General features: G+C 46.8%; 2 protein-coding genes across 3 annotated transcripts in view; one reads left to right on the top strand and one right to left on the bottom strand.

Moving 5' to 3' along the window:
- CS (citrate synthase) overlaps nucleotides 1-14,017 on the top strand; it is a 30,938-nt gene extending 16,921 nt beyond the window's left edge. Inside the window, exons 4-11 of the mRNA XM_023210795.2 lie at nucleotides 893-958; nucleotides 1,729-1,860; nucleotides 2,112-2,300; nucleotides 8,509-8,708; nucleotides 10,571-10,700; nucleotides 10,825-10,926; nucleotides 11,907-12,116; nucleotides 12,451-14,017. Of these exons, the coding sequence (XP_023066563.1) occupies nucleotides 893-958; nucleotides 1,729-1,860; nucleotides 2,112-2,300; nucleotides 8,509-8,708; nucleotides 10,571-10,700; nucleotides 10,825-10,926; nucleotides 11,907-12,116; nucleotides 12,451-12,621 (1,200 nt within the window). The 3' untranslated portion in view covers nucleotides 12,622-14,017. The remainder of the gene's footprint in view (nucleotides 1-892; nucleotides 959-1,728; nucleotides 1,861-2,111; nucleotides 2,301-8,508; nucleotides 8,709-10,570; nucleotides 10,701-10,824; nucleotides 10,927-11,906; nucleotides 12,117-12,450) is intronic.
- Nucleotides 14,018-14,748: 731 nt separating this feature from the next.
- On the bottom strand, nucleotides 14,749-18,920 carry COQ10A (coenzyme Q10A). Of its 2 annotated transcripts, none has more exons than XM_023210796.2 (5): nucleotides 18,523-18,920; nucleotides 17,776-17,922; nucleotides 16,474-16,666; nucleotides 16,170-16,271; nucleotides 14,749-15,565 (listed from the first exon to the last, which is right to left on the bottom strand). In XM_023210796.2, exons 1-5 carry the CDS (start codon nucleotides 18,657-18,659, stop codon nucleotides 15,398-15,400), a joined length of 747 nt encoding a protein of 248 aa, XP_023066564.1. In that variant the 5' UTR covers nucleotides 18,660-18,920; the 3' UTR covers nucleotides 14,749-15,397. The 2 variants fall into 2 exon arrangements, with proteins under 2 accessions (XP_023066564.1, XP_023066565.1); XM_023210797.1 differs by lacking the exon at nucleotides 18,523-18,920 and adding an exon at nucleotides 18,336-18,516.
- Between the last annotated feature and the right edge of the window lie 721 nt (nucleotides 18,921-19,641).

Genomic DNA, 19,641 nt, shown 5'->3' with positions numbered 1-19,641 from the left:
TTAGTAGAGATGGTGTTTCACCATGTTGGCCAGGATGGTCTCAATATCCTGACCTCGTGATCTGCCCACCTCAGCCTCCCAAAGTGCTGGGATTACAGGCGTGAGCCACTGTGCCGGGCATAAACCCCGTTTCTTAAAAAAAAAAAAAATACAAAAAATTAGCCAGACATGGTGGCACATTCCTGTAATCCCAGCTACTCAGGAGGCTGAAGTGGGTGGATCACCTGAGCCTGCAAGTCAAGGCTGCAATAAGCCGTGATTGCGCCACTGCACTCTAGCCTGAGTGACAGTGAGACTCTGTGAGAGGCTCTAGTGATCCTCCCTCCTCCTCAGCCTCCCAAAGTGCTGGGATTACAAGCATGAGCCCCACTGCACCTGGCCACAAAGTTTCTTTTTTTTTTTTCTCTTTTTTTTTTTTTGAGATGGAGGTTTGCTCTTGTCACCCAGGCTGAAGTGCAATGGTGTGATCTTGGCTCACTGCAACTTCTGCCTCCTGGGTTCAAGTGATTCTCCTGCCTCAGCCTCCCAAGTAGCTGGGATTACAGGCACATACCACCATGCCTGCTAATTTTTTATTTTTAGTAGAGACATGGTTTCACCATGTTGGCCAGGCTGATCTCAAACTCCTGACCTCAGGTGATCCACCTGCCTCAGCTTCCCAAAGTGCTGGGATTACAGGTGTCAGCCTCTGTGCCTGGCCACAAAGTTTAATTCTTTAGTAAGCTGACTCCTCAGACATCTCTCACCAAATGAAGTCTTACAAGTCAAAGAATAAATTTTCTCTCCCAGATCCCATGAAGCTCTAACAAGTTCTAGCCTGAATCATTCTGATTGCTAGCCACAGCCTCTTTTTTTCTTTTTTTTTTTTTTTCCTTTTTTCTTCATCCTCTAGATGTATGGTGGCATGAGAGGCATGAAGGGATTGGTCTATGAAACATCAGTTCTTGATCCTGATGAGGTAAGACATCTTCATATCAATTACTAATAATTATTGAGTTTATGTAAATATGCAAACCATGGATTGGACCAATAAGGGTAAGCACAAAACAGAGCACCTAGCTTCATATATTGGATGGTAGAGAAGACATATGTATGGAATAATTGAAGAACAAGTTTACCTTTTAAATATATCAACTAATAAAAATAAAAGTACAAAACCAGAGGTAAGTTATGTGAAGATTTAAGCTTTAAAAGTTCTGTTCTGGGCCGGGTGCGGGGGCTTACGCCTGTAATCCCAGCACTTTGAGAGGCTGAGGTGGGCAGATCACGTGGTCAAGGAGGTCAAGACCGTCCTGGCTAACACGGTGAAACCCTGTCTCTACTAAAAATATAAAAAATTAGCCGAGCGTGGTGGCAGGCGCCTGTAGTCCCAGCTACTCAGGAGGCTGAGGCAGGAGAATGGCGTGAACCCAGGAGGTGGAGTTTGCAGTGAGCCGAGATCGCGCCACTGCACTCCAGCCTGGGTAACAGTGCAAGACTCCATCTCGGGGAAAAAAAAAAAAATTCTCGGCTACACATGGTGGCTTGCCTCTGTAATCCTAGCACTTTGGGAGGCCAAGGTGGAGAATTGCTTGAGGTCAGAAGATCGGGACCAGTCTGAGCAACATAGCAAGACCCCATGTCTACAAAAAAGTTCTGTTCTAACTTGTTGTAAGGCCTGATGAGTAAGACCAGTCAGTTGTGTGACTTCCAGGCTATAAACTTGAGTTGTAATTCTCTTCTCTCAAGGGCATCCGTTTCCGAGGCTTTAGTATCCCTGAATGCCAGAAACTGCTACCCAAGGCTAAGGGTGGGGAAGAACCCCTGCCTGAGGGCTTATTTTGGCTGCTGGTAACTGGACAGATCCCAACAGAGGAACAGGTAAAGCAGAAGGTTGTTATTAGCTCTTCTCATTCCCCTTCTTCATTGCCTTTCTCTAATCTCAGACACTTAATGCTGATCCAGCATTTATAGAGATGCATAGTAAGGGGAAGAAATCAGAGCAGAGTTCTGCTATGTAAATGGATTGAATTCAACTCTCTTGGGGTTTTTTTACTCAGATGTTGCTGTCCTTTTTTATTTTTCTCCTTCCTTGTCCTTTCTGGTGTTCTGAGCACTCTCTTTTTCCACAGGTATCTTGGCTCTCAAAAGAGTGGGCAAAGAGGGCAGCTCTGCCTTCCCATGTGGTCACCATGCTGGACAACTTTCCCACCAATCTACACCCCATGCCTCAGCTCAGTGCAGCCGTTACAGCCCTCAACAGTGAAAGTAACTTTGCCCGAGCATATGCAGAGGGTATCAGCCGAGCCAAGTACTGGGAGGTAGGAAGTTTGGGTGGGGTGATCCGTGTGTGATGGGGAGTCAAAGGACTTGAGTATGAAGGGAAGGAAAAAATATATAGAATCTTTAGAAAAATTACCTCTGAGTTAATCAGAAACTAACTTAACGAATTTTCACTGGAGGCTTGTTTTTTGTCAGTTGTTGGAATTACAAAGCTAAGTAGAGTATGGTTTCTATCACCAAGACTGTTTGTTTGGTTAGTCTGACATATGTGTAAAAAAAGAAATTATTAAAATTCCATAGTCGGCCGGGCGCAGTGGCTCATGCCTATAATCCCATTTTGGGAGGCCAAGGCGGGCGGATCACGAGGTCAGGAGTTCAAGGCCAGTTTGGCCAATATGGTGAAACCCCATCTCTACTAAAAATACAAAAATTAGCTGGGCGTGATGGTGGGCGCCTGTAATCCCAGCTACTCAGGAGGCTGAGGCAGAAGAATCACTTGAACCCGGGAGGTAGAGGTTTCAGTGAGCCGAGATTGCACCACTGTACTTCAGCCTGGGTGACAGCGTGAGACTCCATCTAAAAAAAAATTCCATAGTCTTGCTGTAACAGAGGTATGTACACAGGGCTGTTGAAACAGAAAAGAGACCTAGGTAGGTGGCTCACACCTATAATCCCAGTGACTCATGAGGCTGAGGTGGGAGGATTGTTTAAGGCCAAGAGTTTGAGATCAGCCTGGGCAACATAGCGAGATCCCATCTGTACATAAAAAAGGAAAAAAACAAGAAAAGAAAAGGACATGACTTAAATGCAGGGTCCCTGAGGAAGGTTTCACAGAGCAGTCTCAATACTAGCGCCAGAGGGTCACTTTCCCTCCCCATCTTCTTCAAATACGGAAAACTTTGAGAAATCTTACAAATTGGGAGAACAGCAATTACTTCCAACTCTGGAGTCTAGGAGGACTAATGTCAATCAGTCATGTTCTCGGCTAGCCAACCTAAGATATCCATCAGGGGTGGGAGAGTGGTTAGTATCCCTGGAATAGGCTCCAGATCCAGAAACAAATGAGCTTTATTCTCTGAAAATGAAGTGTCAATAGTTTAAAACTCTGGTTGGGGTGTGGAAAGATTGTTTCTTATCCCAATGCATAGTACATAATTCCTTCCATCCTCTTCTAGGAGCCCACAAACTCACAAACACTGGATAAAAGTACAGATGATCTGGCTAGGTTTACAGGAGGATGTACCATTTTCTTTTGCTTCTTATTTGGAGATAGGTAGTATAGGAACAGAAAATTTTCTTTTTACAAAGCAGGTACATTAAATGCTTTTTGGCCAGGAGGTGCCAGCCACCAAGAGGGCCCTAAAGAGTTCACTGTGGTGCAAGACACAGAAGAGCATGATCCACTACTCTGATGCAACCCCCTTGGGTCCTTGGCAAATCTAGATTCATTTGGTTGGTCAGTATTAATTCGGCACCAACTCTGTATAGAGAATTGTATTTGCAGTTGAGGAAGACAGCATTTAAAATTGATATTAACTTGGTTGGCATTAGGGAGCTGGTATCAGAATGATGCAAAATATACACATTCACACCACCTAAAGCATTTATTTATAAAGGCTTATTTATAAATGCTTTAGGTGGTATGAATGTGTATATTTGTACCTGCACACATTAGCAGGTACAAAAGGTCATATAATCTTAATATTTTGCTTTTCATTTTCTTTTTCTTTATATTTATATATTTATTTACTTTGTTTTTTTGAGATGGAGTCTTGCTCTGTCACCCAGGCTGGAGTGAAATGGCACATGAGCCACCATGCCTGGCCGTTTTTATTTTAATTTTTTTAGAAATAGGTCTCTCTCTAATCACCCAGGCCAGGATGCAGTGGCATGATCATAGCTCACTGTAACCTCGAACTCCTAGACTCAAGTGATCCTCCTGCCTCAGCCTCCGAAATAACAAGGACTTACAGGCACATGCCACCATGCCTGGCTGGCATTACAGGTGCACACCCCCACTCCTGGCTAATTTTTGTGTTTTTAATAGAGACAGGGTTTCACCATGTTGGCTACGCTGGTCTAGAACTCCTGAACTCAGGTGATTCGCCCACCTCTTCCCAAAGTGCTGGGATGTGGGATTACAGGTGTGAGCCATCATGCCCGGCCCTTTTTTTTTTGAGATGGAATCTCACTCTGTTGCCCAGGCTGGAGTGCAGTGGCGCAATCTCAGCTCACCACAACCTCTGCTTTCTGGGTTCAAGCAATTCTTCAGCCTCAGCCTCCCCAGTAGCTGGGACTACAGGCGTGCACCACCACGCCTGGCTAATTTTTATGGGTTTTTTTTTTTTTCTGAGATGGAGTCTCGCTCTGTCACCCAGGCTGGAGTGCAGTGGAGCGATCTCTGCTCACTGCAAACTCCGCCTCCCAGGTTCAAGTGATTCTTCTGCTCAGACTCTCGAGTAGCTGGGACTACAGGCGCCTGTCACCATGCCTGGCTAATTTTTTGTATTTTTAGAAGAGTCAGGGTTTCACTATGTTAGCCAAGATGGTCTTGAACTCCTGACTTTGTGATCCACCCACCTTGACCTCCTAAAGTGCTGGGATTACAGGCATGAGCCACCGCGCCCGGCCTAATTTTTATATTTTTAGTAGAGACAGAGTTTCACTATGTTGGCCAGGCATATGGCCTCATCTATGTTGAGATACTCCTGACCTTGTGATCTGCCTGCCTCAGCCTCCCAAAGTGCTGGGATTATAGGAGTGAGCCATGGCGCCCAGCCTTCTTGAGCTTTTAAGGAGTTTTTTTACATATACCTTAAGAGGATGATTTTCTGCACAGAACATTTCTTCTATAATAATTTCCATTAACTCTAGATGAACAGTGTAATCTCTTGAGTTGAAAAAGTTTAGCTTCTAGGCCTCTAATTGACTTAAGGTCACTCAGAACAAGGAGATTGATTGCTCTGATGCAACCAGCTATTTAATTGTGAAGTAACCTTAAGCTGTTGAATTTAATCAAATTTTTGAAGTAGCCGACAGATCAAGTTTTGCTAGTAGGCCAGGCGTGGGGACTCATGCTTGTAATTCCAGCACTTTGGGAGACCAAGGCAGGCAGATCACTTGAGGTCAGGAGTTCAAGACCAGTCTGTCCAACATGGCGAAATCCCATCTCTACAAAAAAATACAAAAATTAGCTGGGTGTGGTGGTGCACACTTGTAATCCCAACTACTCGGGAAGCTGAGGTGGGAGAATCACTTGAACCTGGGAGGCAGAGGTTGCAGTGAGCCAACATAGCACCACTGCACTCCATCCTGGGTGACAGAGCGAGACTCTGTCTCAAAAGACTGTGTCTCATAATAAACCAAAAATATATGCTTTTTATTTACCAACCTCTTTTTTTTTTTTTTTTTTTTTTTTTTTTGAGACAGAGTCTCACTCTGTCGCTCAGGCTGCAGTGCAGTGGCATGACCTCGGCACACTGCAACCTCCGCCTCCTGGGTTCAAGCAGTTTTCCTGCCTTGGCCTCCTGAGTAGCTAGGACTACAGGTGCACGCCACCACGCCCAGCTAATTTTTGTATTTTTAGTAGACACAGGGTTTTGCCTTGTTGGCCAGGATGGTCTCGATCTGTTGACCTCATGATCCACACGCCTCAGCCTCCCAAAGTTCTGGGATTACAGGCGTGAGCCACCGTGCTTGGCCTGTTTATCAACTTTTTAAAAAGTGGCATGGGCCGGGTGCGGTGGATCACCTGAGGTCAGGAGATCGAGACCAGCCTCACCAATATGGTGAAACCCCATCTCTACTAAAGATACAAAAAATTAGCCAGGCATGGTGGCGCACACCTGTAATCCCAGCTACTCAGAAGCCCAAGGCACAAGAATTGCTTGAACCCAGGAGGCAAAGGTTGCAGTGAGCTGATATCGTGCCATTGGACTTCAGCCTGGGCGACAGGGCAAGACTCCATCTCAAAAACTAAAAGTGACATGAGTTAATAATATAAGCTAGGTAATGCTTCTTGGCTACATGGGTGACCTTGTACAAGATAACTTAGCTAAGCCCCAATTTTCTCGTCTATAAAAAGAGGTATATGTTACCTTACAGGATTATTGTAAGAACAGAAAAAGTAATACTGCAAATAATATAACTAGCACAGTACCTGTTGCATAGTAAGTGCTTAAAGAATGGAAACCTCGGCCGGGCGCGGTGGCTCGCGCCTGTAATCCCAGAACTTTGAGGGGCCAAGGTGGGCGGATCACCTGAGGTCAGGAGTGTGAGACTAGCCTGACCAACGTGGTGAAACCCCCCTCTACTAAAAATGCAAAATTAAGCCGGGCAGGGTGGCACATCCTGTAATCCCAGCTACTCAGGAGGCTGGGGCAGGAGAATCGCTTGAACCTGTGAAGCAGAGGTTGTGATGAGCCAGGATCACACCACTGCACTCCAGCGTGGGCGATAGAGCAAGACTCCATCTCCAAAAAAAATAAAAGGAAGCCTTTGTTATTAAATAACAATTGAATATCACTGTTTGATCCTTGGCACATACAGTGAATTTTCTTTGAAAGATGGAATATAATTCATTATTAAAACGTAGTGGTTTTTTTGTTTTGTTTTGTTTTGTTTCTTTTGAGATGGAGTCTCACTCTGTCACCCAGGCTGGAGTGCAGTGGCACGATCTCTGCTCACTGCAAGCTCCACCTCCTGGGTTCAGGCCATTCTCCTGCCTCAGCCTCCCGAGTAACTGGGACTACAGGCACCTGCCAACACACCCGGCTAATTTTTTGTATTTTTAGTAGAGACGGGGTTTCACCGTGTTAGCCAGGATGGTCTCGATCTCCTGACCTTGTACTCTGCCCGCCTTGGCCTCCTAAAGTGCTGGGATTAACAGGCGTGAGCCACCGTGCCTGGCCTTTTTTTTTTTTTTTTTTTTTTTTTTTTTGAGACAGTCTCGCTCTGTGGTCCAGGCTGAAGTACAGTGGCGCGATCTCGGCTCACTGCAACCTCCACCTCCCAGGTTCAAGCAATTCTCCTGCCTCAGCCTCTGGAGTAGCTGGGATTATAGGTGCCTGCCTGCACCATGCCTTGCTCATATTTTGTATTTTTAGAAGAGACAGGGTTTCACCATGTTGGCCAGGCTGGTCTTGAACTCCTGACCTTAAGTGATCTGCGAGCCTCAGGCTTCCAAAGTGCTGGCATTATAGGTGTGAGCCACCATGCCTGGCTATAAAACCTAGTGTCTTAACATAGTGAATGTAAAGTCATGGTGTAGTGAAAAAGATCATGATTAAACATATCAGAGGGCCAGGCATGGTGGCTCACACCTGTAATCCGAGCACTTTGGGAGGCCAAGGGAGGCAGATCACTTGAGTTCAGGAGTTTCTAGACTAGCCTAACCAACATGGAGAAACCCCGTCTCTACTAAAAATACAAAATTAGCTGGGCGTGGTGGCACATGCCTGTAATCCCAGCTACTCGGGAGGCTGAGGCAGGAGAATCACTTGAACTTGGGAGGTGGAGGTTGCAGTGAGCTAAGATTGCGCCATTGCACTCCAGCCTGGGCAACAAGAGTGAAACTCCATCTCAAAAAACCATATCAGAGGTCAAACCTGGCCGGGTGCGGTGGCTCAAGCCTGTAATCCCAGCACTTTGGGAGGCCGAGACGGGCGGATCACGAGGTCAGGAGATTGAGACCATCCTGGCTAACACGGTGAAACCCCATCTCTACTAAAAATACAAAAACTAGCTGGGCGAGGTAGCGGGCGCCTGTAGTCTCAGCTACTCGGGAGGCTGAGGCAGGAGAATGGCGTAAACCCGGGAGGCGGAGCCTGCGGTGAGCTGAGATCCGGCCACTGCACTCCAGTCCGGGCGACAGAGCAAGACTCCGCCTCAAAAAAAAAACAGAGTTCAAACCTGACTTTGGCATTTAACCTAATACTATGAGGCTTAGTTTTCTCATCTTTAAAACGGCAGTCATTATATACTTTGTAGTAGTAAGCATTGGGAGTAATGTTTTAGTGTACATTAGATAGTATTACAAATCACTTAGTGCCTGGGTCATAATAGTTATTCAATTAAATGGTTATGATTATTCTCTACTTTCAGACATACTCAATATATAACAACCCATCATATAACTGACCATCACCCCAAATAGCCCCAATTCATGGAGGACAGACAGTATCCCTGTCTAATTCTTCTTTGCTGATAATTCCTTTTTTTTTCTCCATCTTGCTCCTCTTCTGTCAGTTGATTTATGAAGACTCTATGGATCTAATCGCAAAGCTACCTTGTATTGCAGCAAAGATCTACCGAAATCTCTACAGAGAAGGCAGCGGTATTGGGGCCATTGACTCTAATCTGGACTGGTCCCACAATTTCACCAACATGTTAGGCTATACTGATTCTCAGTTCACTGAGCTCATGCGCCTGTACCTCACCATCCACAGGTAAGCTAGACCCAGCAACCACAGCCGCTAGGAGCCTCAATTGGGAAATTTTTTTAAAAGCTCTTTTATGTTCTCATCTTCTGAGAACAGATGATAGGCAGCAAGAAGACAGAAATGTGGCATAAAGGATGATACAAGGCAAGAAAAGGGTCTAGTAAGGAAGGTCAGGAGGCCTAAAGAAATTACCATAACTATGCTAAGAACAAGATGGTGCTTGCAATCTACTCATCTGACAAAGGGCTCATTTCCAGAATCTACAAAGAACTCAAACAAATATACAAGAAAAAAACAAACAACCCCATCCAAAAGTGGGGAAAGGATATGAACAGACATTTCTCAAAAGAAGACATTCATACAGCCAACAGACACATGAAAAAATGCTCATCATCACTGGCCATCAGAGAAATGCAAATCAAAACCACAATGAGATACCATCTCACACCAGTTAGAATGGCAATCATTAAAAAATCAGGAAACAACAGGTGTTGGAGAGGATGTGGAGAAATAGGAACACTTTTACACTGTTGGTGGGATTGTAAACTAGTTCAACCATTATGGAAAACAGTATGGCAATTCCTCAAGGATCTAGAACTAGATGTACCATATGACCCAGCCATCCCACTACTGGGTATATACCCAAAGGATTATAAATTATGCTACTACAAAGACACATGCACACGTATGTTTATTGCGGCACTATTCACAATAGCAAAGACTTGGAATCAACCCAAATGTCCATCAGTGACAGACTGGATTAAGAAAATGTGGCACATATACACCATGGAATACTATGCAGCCATAAAAAAGGATGAGTTTGCGTCCTTTGTAGAGACATGGATGCAGCTGGAAACCATCATTCTTAGCAAATTATCACAAGAAGAGAAAACCAAACACCGCATGTTCTCACTCATAGGTTGGAACTGAACAATGAGCTCACTTGGATTCGGGAAGGGGAACATCACACACTGGGGCCTATCATGGGGAGGGGGGAGGGGGGAGGGATTGCATTGGGGAGTTATACCTGATATAAATGATGAATTGATGGGTGCTGACGAGTTGATGGGTGCAGCACACCAACATGGCACATGTATACATATGTAACCTGCACGTTATGCACATGTACCCTAGAACTTAAAGTATAATAAAAAAAAAAAAAAAAAAAAAAAAAAAAAAAAAAAAAAAAAAAAAAAGAACAAGATGGTGCTTCTGGCTGGGAAAAGGTACTAGCTGCTCACATTAGATAGTCCTTCGGCTTTCCAGGAGCTCCCTCTTCGGGCCATTGCTGTTACACCTAGGTTGGAGTCATGGAGCAGAGCATACAGGCATCATCAGCCAGTAACCTCTCCAGCTCTGGATGAGTGAACAAAAGCTGGTAATGAGATTAGGATGTTTTTGTTGTTGTTGTTGTTGTTGTTGTTGTTGTTTTTGAGGTGGAATCTTGCTCTGTCGCCAGGTTGGAGTGCAGTGGCGCAATCTTGGCTCACTGCAGCCTCCACCTCCAGGTTCAAGTGATTCTCCTGCCTCAGCCTCCCAAGTAGCTGGGACTACAGGTGTGTGCCACGATGCCCAGCTAATTTTTGTATTTTTAGCAGAGACGGGGTTTCACCATGTTGGCCAGGATGGTCTTGATCTCTTGAACTCTTGATCCGCCCGCCTCGGCTTCCCAAAGTGCTAGGATTATAGGCGTGGGCCACCGCACCTGGCCAAGATTAGGATATCTTTTACAAGAGCTTAGGTGTAACTGACTGGCTGTAGGCTAGCATGAGCCCATAACTAGGCTAGTAAGTGGCAAATAAGAGAACAGCAAGGTTTCCATAATCTGCCCCTTCTTTCTCCCCTTGGCTCTCCCTTCTTCCCCACAGTGACCATGAGGGTGGCAATGTAAGTGCCCATACCAGCCACTTGGTGGGCAGTGCCCTTTCAGACCCTTACCTGTCCTTTGCAGCAGCCATGAACGGGCTGGCAGGGCCTCTCCATGGACTGGCAAATCAGGTAAGACTATTCTTTTTTATTTTCCTGCTACATGTTTTCCTTACCCCATGCTTTGTTTCTGATCTTGGCATTGTCTCCTGGCATATGTATTAACATGTCCTTTTTTCCCAAACCTTACCCTTAGGAAGTGCTTGTCTGGCTAACACAGCTGCAGAAGGAAGTTGGCAAAGATGTGTCAGATGAGAAGTTACGAGACTATATCTGGAACACACTCAACTCGGGACGGGTAAGCAGAGATGCTTAACGACTAGGAAAGAAACCAAGACCCAAGTTCTGCAATTTGGAAGAATTAAGAAGAAAAGAATGAAAGAGGTCCCTAAATTAGAGATTTTTTTTTTTTTTTTTTCATTTATCTACCTTGAAGAATTTAGAACAGAATTTCTAGTTGGGTACAATGGCATGCACCAGTAGTCCCACCTACTTGGGAGGCCGAGGCAAGAGGATTGCTTGAGGCCAGGAGTTCAAGTTTGAAGTGTGCTAAGATCACTCCTGTGAATAGCCACTACACTCCAGCCAGGACAACATAGCAAGACCCTGTCTCAAAAAAAGATTTTAAATAGGTCGAGTGTGGTGGCTCATGCTTATAATCTCAGCACTTTGGGAGTCCAGGGTGGGTGAATCGCTTGGGCCCAGGAGTTTGAGACCAGCCTGAGCAACATAGACCCTATTTTTTTTTTTTTTTTTTTAAGACAGAGTCTCGCTCTTGTTGTCCAGGCTAGAGTGCAGTGGTACAACCTTGGCTCACTGCAACCTCCGCCTCTCGGGTTCAAGCGATTCTCCTGCCTCACCCTCTTGTAGCTGGGATTACAGGCATGCGCCACCATGCCCAGCTAATTTTTTATTTTTAGTAGAGACAGGATTTCTCCGAGTTGGTCAGTTGGTCAGGCTAGTCCCGAACTCCCAACCTCAGGTTATCCGCCCACCTCGGCCTCCCAAAGTGCTAGGATTACAGGCGTGAGCCACCGCACCCGGCCAGACCCCATCTTTACCAAAAAAAAAAAAGCCAGGTGTGTTGGTGTGCACCTGCGGTCCCAGCTACTCTGGAGGCTGAAGTGGGAGGATTGCCTGAGCATGGGAGGTCGAGGCTGTCGTGAGATGTGATCATGCCATTGCACTTCAGCCTGGGTGACAGAGGAGTGAGATCCTGTCTCAAAAAATAAAAGAATTTCTACTGAGAATACTATCTTTTTTCCCCACTCTTTATAGGTTGTTCCAGGCTATGGCCATGCGGTACTGAGGAAGACCGATCCACGATATACCTGTCAGCGAGAGTTTGCTCTGAAACACCTGCCTAATGACCCCATGTTTAAGTTGGTTGCTCAGCTATACAAGATTGTGCCCAATGTCCTCTTAGAGCAGGGTAAAGCCAAGAATCCTTGGCCCAATGTAGATGCTCACAGTGGGGTGCTGCTCCAGGTAAGTCCTCCTTTCCCTCTTTTCCCTCTAATTTGTACCAAACCCTATTGTTATCTGCCATGCACAAAGTCAGTTAACTCCTAGTCAGAGCAAGGACTTCCTTCACAGAGCATTTTGATAAAGTTGACTATGACAGGGTTGCGGGTTGGGGTTGCTCTGTTTTCAGAATCCCAATTGCTATACTTTTCTCAGTGTCATTTCTATTTAAGGTTGACTGGGCTAAGTCCTTGGAGAAAAACAGAAAATTGAGCTTTTAAGGTTTCTATCACCCAGGACTTGTACATGCCACTGCCTCTGCCTCTGCCTTAAACCCTTTTTCTCTTCTACCTTACAGTATTATGGCATGACGGAGATGAATTACTACACGGTCCTGTTTGGGGTGTCACGAGCGTTGGGTGTACTGGCACAGCTCATCTGGAGCCGAGCCTTAGGCTTCCCTCTAGAAAGGCCCAAGTCCATGAGTACAGAGGGTCTGATGAAGTTTGTGGACTCTAAGTCGGGGTAAAACTGGAGACTGGGGGAAAGTGACTACCGGAAAGTGAGGAAGCCTAAATAAAAAGTATACTTTTGTTTCAGGGGGCCTTTAAAGACATAAGATTAAATTATATCTGAGGCACTGATAATATGTTTGAGGTTAAAATATAAATTAAGACTTTAAAAGATGAAAAATGATCCCTTCTTCCCTAATCAGCTCCATTCCCCTGCCTGGTATGAGTTGCCCATCACAGGGGTGGTCCTGGAGGATGACGAGGACTAATGCCTGTGGTACAAGTAGGTTTGGCCCCCTCACTATCTCTAGAGTGAGAATCTGGCTCCTTTTTCCATGGGTCAAAGCCGGTTGCAGAGAACCTGCAGTCACTTTGGAGCTTTAGCTTCTTATCTGCCAAGCCCTCAATAAGCCAGCAAACCAGGACTCTGCCCCTTCTGTTTCCATAGGAATCGTGTTGGATAGTCAGCTGTACCAAGTCCCTTGGCACTCTCCCATGCACACAAACACTTTCTAGCAAGACCTGTTGGTTAGCTGGACATGATTTGGCAATTTTTTTATACTACCAAGTGACCATAAGGGCATGGCATTTGTTGTGACTGGCACCCAATGTTTGATTTCTTTTTTAAAAAACTATCCAGTTAAGGTCTGGGAGTGTTCTGTTTCCCATTACTTTAATACTCACCTCCTCCTCCCAGACTTTCTACACCTGTTGCACCTCAGGCTGAGGATGTTCTGGACCACCCCTCTTGGTCCCTGCTAGAGACCTCTCAACAGATCTGTGGGCCCAGTCATTGGGTTTTATCAGTGCTTAATGTGAACTAAGTTTTTTACTTCCATAGAATACAAGCCAGTATCCTCTGACCTCCCCCCCTGCCACCAACCCCCATCTTTTAACATGCTGTGGGGCATAGAACAGGGACTCAGGAATGACCAGCATGATATTTTCAGGGTCTTGTCCCTAGGGTATTAGCACCTCTTTTTGAACAGAGAATTGATTCAAGATTGGACATGGTCTCCTCTGATTATCAGGTACTGGGGCTGAGGGCATTAAAAATAGTAAACCTCCCTCCTCGTCCCCTGCCTCAAGAAAATGCCTCCTTATTTATCAACATCCTTTTCCTCCCTTTCCCTGAGAGCTCACAGTACAATGTTTGTTTTAGAAGCCCCATTTGCACAGGTTTTCAGCAACTCAGAATGCTCTACTTCCTCTTCTTTGAGAAAGGATTGAGATACACTCCTGCTGTGCCCCCATCTTTCCTCCAAACTCCTGCCTGTGTTTGTGTGGATACCCAGTCCCAGAACCACACCGTTGAGTTGGACACACTGTAAACCCCTGGGTAACTGTCAAGTCATGATGCAGACTTCAGGTTGTTCTGTATAAAATGCAAAATAAATGTTTTTATTAACAATGCTTGAGCCTACTATTAAATAAGGCCTGGAAGAATCTTTATTATGAGATAAAGAATCTAGCTAGCAAGATCCTGAACTTAGTGGGTTATAAGTAAAGTAATCTGTATCCATTTATCTTTAGGCAGGTTTGACTTTCTTTTACCTTAACCAGAGGAAAGCCTCCCTGAGAGATTTCCAAAGGAGATTTCTGTCCTTCCTCAAGGTTAGGAAGTCCTTGATGTTTAGCCCCTAACCTTGCTAATTTTGTTTAAGGTAACATACTCAAGGGCTATAGCTGAGACTCTCAGTTGCTTATGTGACTAATCCAAGAACTGGTCTAGCCCACTGAGAAAGGAACAAACTGTACCATGGACGAATGGGCTAGTACTGCTACCTCAGGACCAGAGCCACTAGAGGGCTCTGGTACTTCTTGGCGTGCCTGTTCTTTACAGCTTCCCTGAAGGAGGTCCCAAAAATAACAAGAGGTGGTCCTGAGGGCATCACATATATGGGAGGTCCGAGACCAGATGATTCTGAGATCCCTGCTGCAACTGACCTTCTGAAAAAGTCTATAAATAGGCAAGGGGGTGGGTACTAGGTCCTGGCTTGTAGAATGTGCTACTATAGTTAGCAGGGACACTGTGTCCAAGAGGCCTTCTTACACCTTCACTCCCCCAGGAAAAGAAGCCATAACTTCCTTCTACTCTATTATATCTACATTATTGCCCCAAGAAACAATATAATAAAGCCAAATTCACACTGTCACAATTTATTGACATTTTATAAAAACTCAGGCCAAGTGGAAGAATAAGGTACAACTCAAGAGTACAAAGACAACTCCGTTTCCGTTCAGTACTTTTCTCCTTGGCACTGGTGGTAAGAAAGCCCCTTGCTCTCTAGTAGCCAGGCAGCATGGACTTATAGTCTTAAAATGAGGCTTTATGTATCTCAGGCTGGAGGCAGGTTGCCTTTTCTCCTGAGGAATCTCAGGCAGGGTAAAAGTTACTTACCACTCAGTACCTCTGTGCCAGAAGAAAAGCTCAATTTATTCAATCCTTAGAAAAGTTACTCTCTTCTCCTGGTCCGACACTAAGGTGTCTTGATAAGGCCCAGAGACAACCACATAGTCCTTATTCTAATTCGTAGTGAAAAGGCTGCAGGCATATGGTGCTCCTCCGATGGGCCTGACCCTTTCCTAAGCACCTCTCATTTCCACATCCTTTGCCTTCTCTTTCCCCTAACATTTCCAGCCAGCATAGAACCCAATTTCTGGGGAATTGAGAGGAGAAACAGTATTACGAACACAGACTCCTTTCAAATTGGAGCAGGAGCCAAACCAAATAAATAAGAGAATTGCGAAGGGAAGTGGAGTAGAAAGGAGGTCAGGGAGCAATCCCTTGCCTCAAGTCTGGTGCACCTCATGGAACATCAGTTCACGGGGGATGGCTGTTTCTGGACCAAACTTGGTGGCTGCCCGACGCTCAAAGGCAGCAACATTCTGTTTGACAACCTCATCAAAAAACATGGTGGCCAGCTGGGAGTGCAGCAGAGAACGAAATTCAAAGGAAATCTGGGAACGGGTAAGAGACAGTCAGAAACTTCCAGACAATGTTGGATAGTCCCTGGCCAAATGCAAGGGGGGTACTGTTCCTCAGTGCCTTTTCTCCCCCTCTCCATCTAGTTCATTGGATCCCCTTAAGAGCCCTAACTTGGGACTGAGCACAGAATACAAGTCTGACACAAGCTCAGACCTGTGGAAACTAACTGACTTGGGAAGTGCTAGCTATACTTAAAAGAATAACCCTGTCAGGTCGGTGTGGTGGCTCACGCCTGTAATCCCAGCACTTTGGGAGGCCAAGTCGGACGGATCACCTGAGGCCAGGAGTTCGAGAGCAGCCCGGCCAAAATGGTGAAACCCTGTCTCTATTAAAAATACAAAAATTACTTAGGCTTGGTGGCAGGCGCCTGTAGTCCCAGCTACTTGGGAGGCCGAGGCAGTAAAATCACTTGAACCCGGGAGGTGGAGGTTGCAGTGAGCTGAGATCACGCCATTGCACTCCAGCCTGGGCAACAGAGCATGACTCCATCTCAGATAAATAAATAACCCTGTCACAGTACCCCAGCCCTTCCCCATACCCAGTCCTAGTCCTCTGCTACACAACCTCCTGACTCACCGAAAAGTCCACAGTGCAGGTTCGAGGATAGGCAGGAATACCAGGGCTGAATCGCCAAATGGTCTCTAAGTGGTTGAAGAGCTTGCCATCAGTACAAACAGCCTAGAATAGGATAATCAGGTAGTTAAATAACATTACTAAGTATAGGATACAATATAAAGGAAAGTCATTTTCCTTCTTTCTGATATTAGGGAAATACTTGACACATGGAGATAAAATCATCACAAGGAAGGCCAAAATAGCACTTTAATATGAAACTGCTAAAAAGAAAAAATGTAGTCCATCCCTCTCATACAGGCCTCACCTTGACCATGTGAGGTTTGACCATGGAAACTGCAGAGGTGTAACGTTCCATGACAGGTGGAAAGCCAACCTCCAGCTGGGCTTTTAAGTGACCCTTACGGCTGGATACCACTAGAGACTTCTTACACCAGGGCACAAACTCACGATACTCCTGGACATTGGACACCACTTCATACATCTCCTGCATTGAGTACCTAGGAGAAGAAGAATCACAGGCCAAGGAGCTGCCAGCTGGGTCAGGTTCCTCCTTGCTGTAGGCCCCTAATTCATACCTTTGCCCACTAACCATGCACCTTCAGGAACTAGAGATCCCAAATAAGCCTGGATGAATAACTTCCCAAAAGCAAATGTGCAAATCCTTATGATATCGTTACCTTATATTTTGCAGTTTACAGAATGCTTTGCATTCATTATTTTGATTTTAAGAGGGACCATCTAGGGAGAACAGAGAGGCTGTCAATTTTACTGGTGATCACACAAGGATCAGATCCCAACTCTAACAATTTTTTAACAATGTGGCCTTAGGTAAATTACCTGTGTCTCCATTTTCACACCTGATTTATAGGTTTGTTGTGAGGATTAAATGAGAAAAATATATGTAAAATATCTAAGTCAAGCTGCTAGCATGTAGCAAGTGCTCGATAAGTTAGCTATTATGCTCAAAATATATTTAAAAGGTTATGCTGCAAATATTTACACATACTATGTACCCATAAAAATTTTTCTTAAATGGTCACCAGAAAACACCCTGTTTTTTGTTTTGTTTTTTGAGACAGTCTTGCTCTGTCACCCAGGCTGGAGTGCAGTGGTACAATCTCAGCTCACTGCAACCTCTGCCTCCCAGGTTCAAGCGATTCTCCTGCCTCAGCCTCCCAAGTAGCTGGGATTACAGGCACCCACCACCGTGCCAGGCTGATTTTTATATATTTTTTTTTCAGTGGAGACAGGGTTTCACCATGTTGGCCAGGCTGGTCGTGAACTCCTGATCTCAAACAATCGGCCACCTCAGCCTCCCAAAGTGCTGGGATTACAGATGTGAGCCACCGCACCCAGCTATGCCCTGTTGTCTTAAAGTATAGTCCAACCCTAGTCTCATTTCACTTAAGCACATGCACAGCAACCAAGAAGGGAGAAATTAAGGTCGGGAGGGTGGCAGGGGAGGATTGAGGGTCAGTATTGTAGCTGGGGAGGGGGATGGCTAGAGATGAATCTTGCCCACTGGTGATACCCTGACATTCTTGCCTGGACATGGTCATTTGGAGGGAAAGGGGAAATGGAAGGATGCAGGGCAGAGAATGCTTACCCCATGATTCTACGCTCCGAGTAAGCCTTTCGCTTGTTGGTGAAGGGGGCAGCAAATCCCATAAAGGAACGGCTCCACGGTAAGCCAGCCTCAGCCGCCAAGATCTGGGCAGCCCGAGGCAAGAGGAGGCTGCAGGAGGTCAGAAACCTAAGACCAAAGGAAAGAGGAGCCAACCTTATAGTTCTTTGTAATCCTCTATCATTTCTAGGTGAAGGGGAAGAATAGTGCATCCCAGACGAAGGTCGTCCAGACAAGCTTTCCCCCCAGCACCTGCTGCAGCCCGCTAGGCTCTCTCTGGCCAGGGAGTCACGAGTGCAAAAGGTCGAGGGCAGCTAAGGACAGGGCTGGGAGCGGGGGGCGGGGGGGGGGGGGGGGGGAAAGCAGGGGGGGGGGGGGGGGGGGGGGGGGGGGGGGATGAGAAAAAGCGAGGTGTGTGGGAAGTGCTAGTTGCTTTTGACTGGGCCTACGCTACTGCTGAAAGCTAAGACTCTAAGGAAGCATCACTGTCCCCGGGGACCCCAGGGCGCCCGCGAGGGCCAAGAAGACGGTTGGACACTCACCCCGAGGACTTCCCTTCTCGTACAACTTGCAAAAGCATTCTCCAAAGCTCTACATTAGCTCCCAGGGCATGATTGCTGCCAGTCCCCGCTGCGCCTGCATCCCAGTATAGCACTCCTCCACCGCGGAACCCCGGGGTCCGCAGCGACCCGCTGCCCTCAGCCGCGATTGCCCGCGCCTCCCTCTCACCTCATTGGTCGCGACGGCGGCGGCAGAGGGCCTGGGGGCGGGGCCGGGCGCGTCCCCGGGCGGAGGGAGAGCCGGCAGCAGCGCTCGGCTGCTGCGCGCGTCCCAGCCGGGACCCGCCGCGAGCCCGTCCAGGCCATGCGCGCGACCCTGCCCGGCCCTCTAAGTTCTGACACCGGCTGCGCCCGCCTCACTCCAAAGGAGGAGCAGCAAGAGGCAGCCGCTGGGCTGGTTGGGGGCCTCCGAGCGCAGGGACGACGGGAGGCGGCAGCACCTCTCGCCTTGCTCCCGTGTAGGCTGCCGGGTAGGCTAGAACTGAAGCCGGGATCGCTGCTCCCGCAGCTCTCGGTACCCCCACGTCACGCTGTTGCCATGGCTCGGGCCTGGGAGAGGAAGGAAGGAAGGGGACAACGCCGCCTGTCGGGAGATGTAGTTCATACCTCTGGCGAGAAAGGGCGCTGGGGTGTGCGTTTGAGAAGTGCAAAGATGGTTCAGGGGACTGAGGTCGCCTGTGGTCACAGGACCCGATACGTAGGCACAGAGGCGATTTCGTGGGCGTGTCTACAGCAGATATCTGTAGATCCTCTGAACGCCGCTCTTAGAGCCTTAGGTTCTCTAGGGGGGCAGAATGAATAGGATAAATGTATACATGAAAGGGAGTTTATTAAGGAGAATTGCCTCAGGATCACAAGGTAAAGTCTCACATTAGGCCGTCTGCAAGTTGAGGACCAAGGAAGTCAGTGGTGGATCAGTCCAAGTCCTAAAACCTCAAAAGCAGGGAAGCCGGCAGTGCAGCCTTCAGTCTGTGGCCAAAGCCCTGAGAGCCCCTGGCAAACCACTGGTGTAAGTCCAAGAGTCCAAAAGCTGAAGAACTTGGAGTCTGATGTTGGAGGGCAGGAAGCATCCGGCACGGGAGAAAGATGAAGGCCGGAAAGAGTCAGCAAGTCAGCTTCTTCCCCCTATTTTTACTTTTATTTATTTATTTATTTGAGACGGAGTCTCTCTCTTTTGCCCAGGCTGGAGTGCAGTGGGACGATCACGGCTCACTGCAACCTCCACCTCCCAGGTTCAAGCGATCCTCGTGCCTCACCACCTACCCCCGCCTCGCCCCCGCCCCAGTAC

Source organism: Piliocolobus tephrosceles, chromosome 10 (genome assembly GCF_002776525.5).
Source record: "Piliocolobus tephrosceles isolate RC106 chromosome 10, ASM277652v3, whole genome shotgun sequence".
NCBI lineage: Eukaryota > Metazoa > Chordata > Mammalia > Primates > Cercopithecidae > Piliocolobus > Piliocolobus tephrosceles.
The sequence above is the reverse complement of the archived record's forward strand: the minus strand, read 5'-3'. Positions and strand labels throughout refer to the sequence as shown.

What these genes read in the sequence shown, in the direction of transcription:
- COQ10A (XM_023210796.2), bottom strand. Translation starts at nt 18,659, where the DNA reads ATGGCCTGGACGGGCTCGCGGCGGGTCCCGGCTGGGACGCGCGCAGCA. An exon ending in TCGGAGCGTAGAATCATGGG is followed by an intron (nt 16,667 to 17,775) that starts GTAAGCATTCTC and finishes TTCTTCTCCTAG; the next exon opens with GTACTCAATGCAGGAGATGT. An exon ending in TCAAACCTCACATGGTCAAG is followed by an intron (nt 16,272 to 16,473) that starts GTGAGGCCTGTA and finishes ATCCTATTCTAG; the next exon opens with GCTGTTTGTACTGATGGCAA.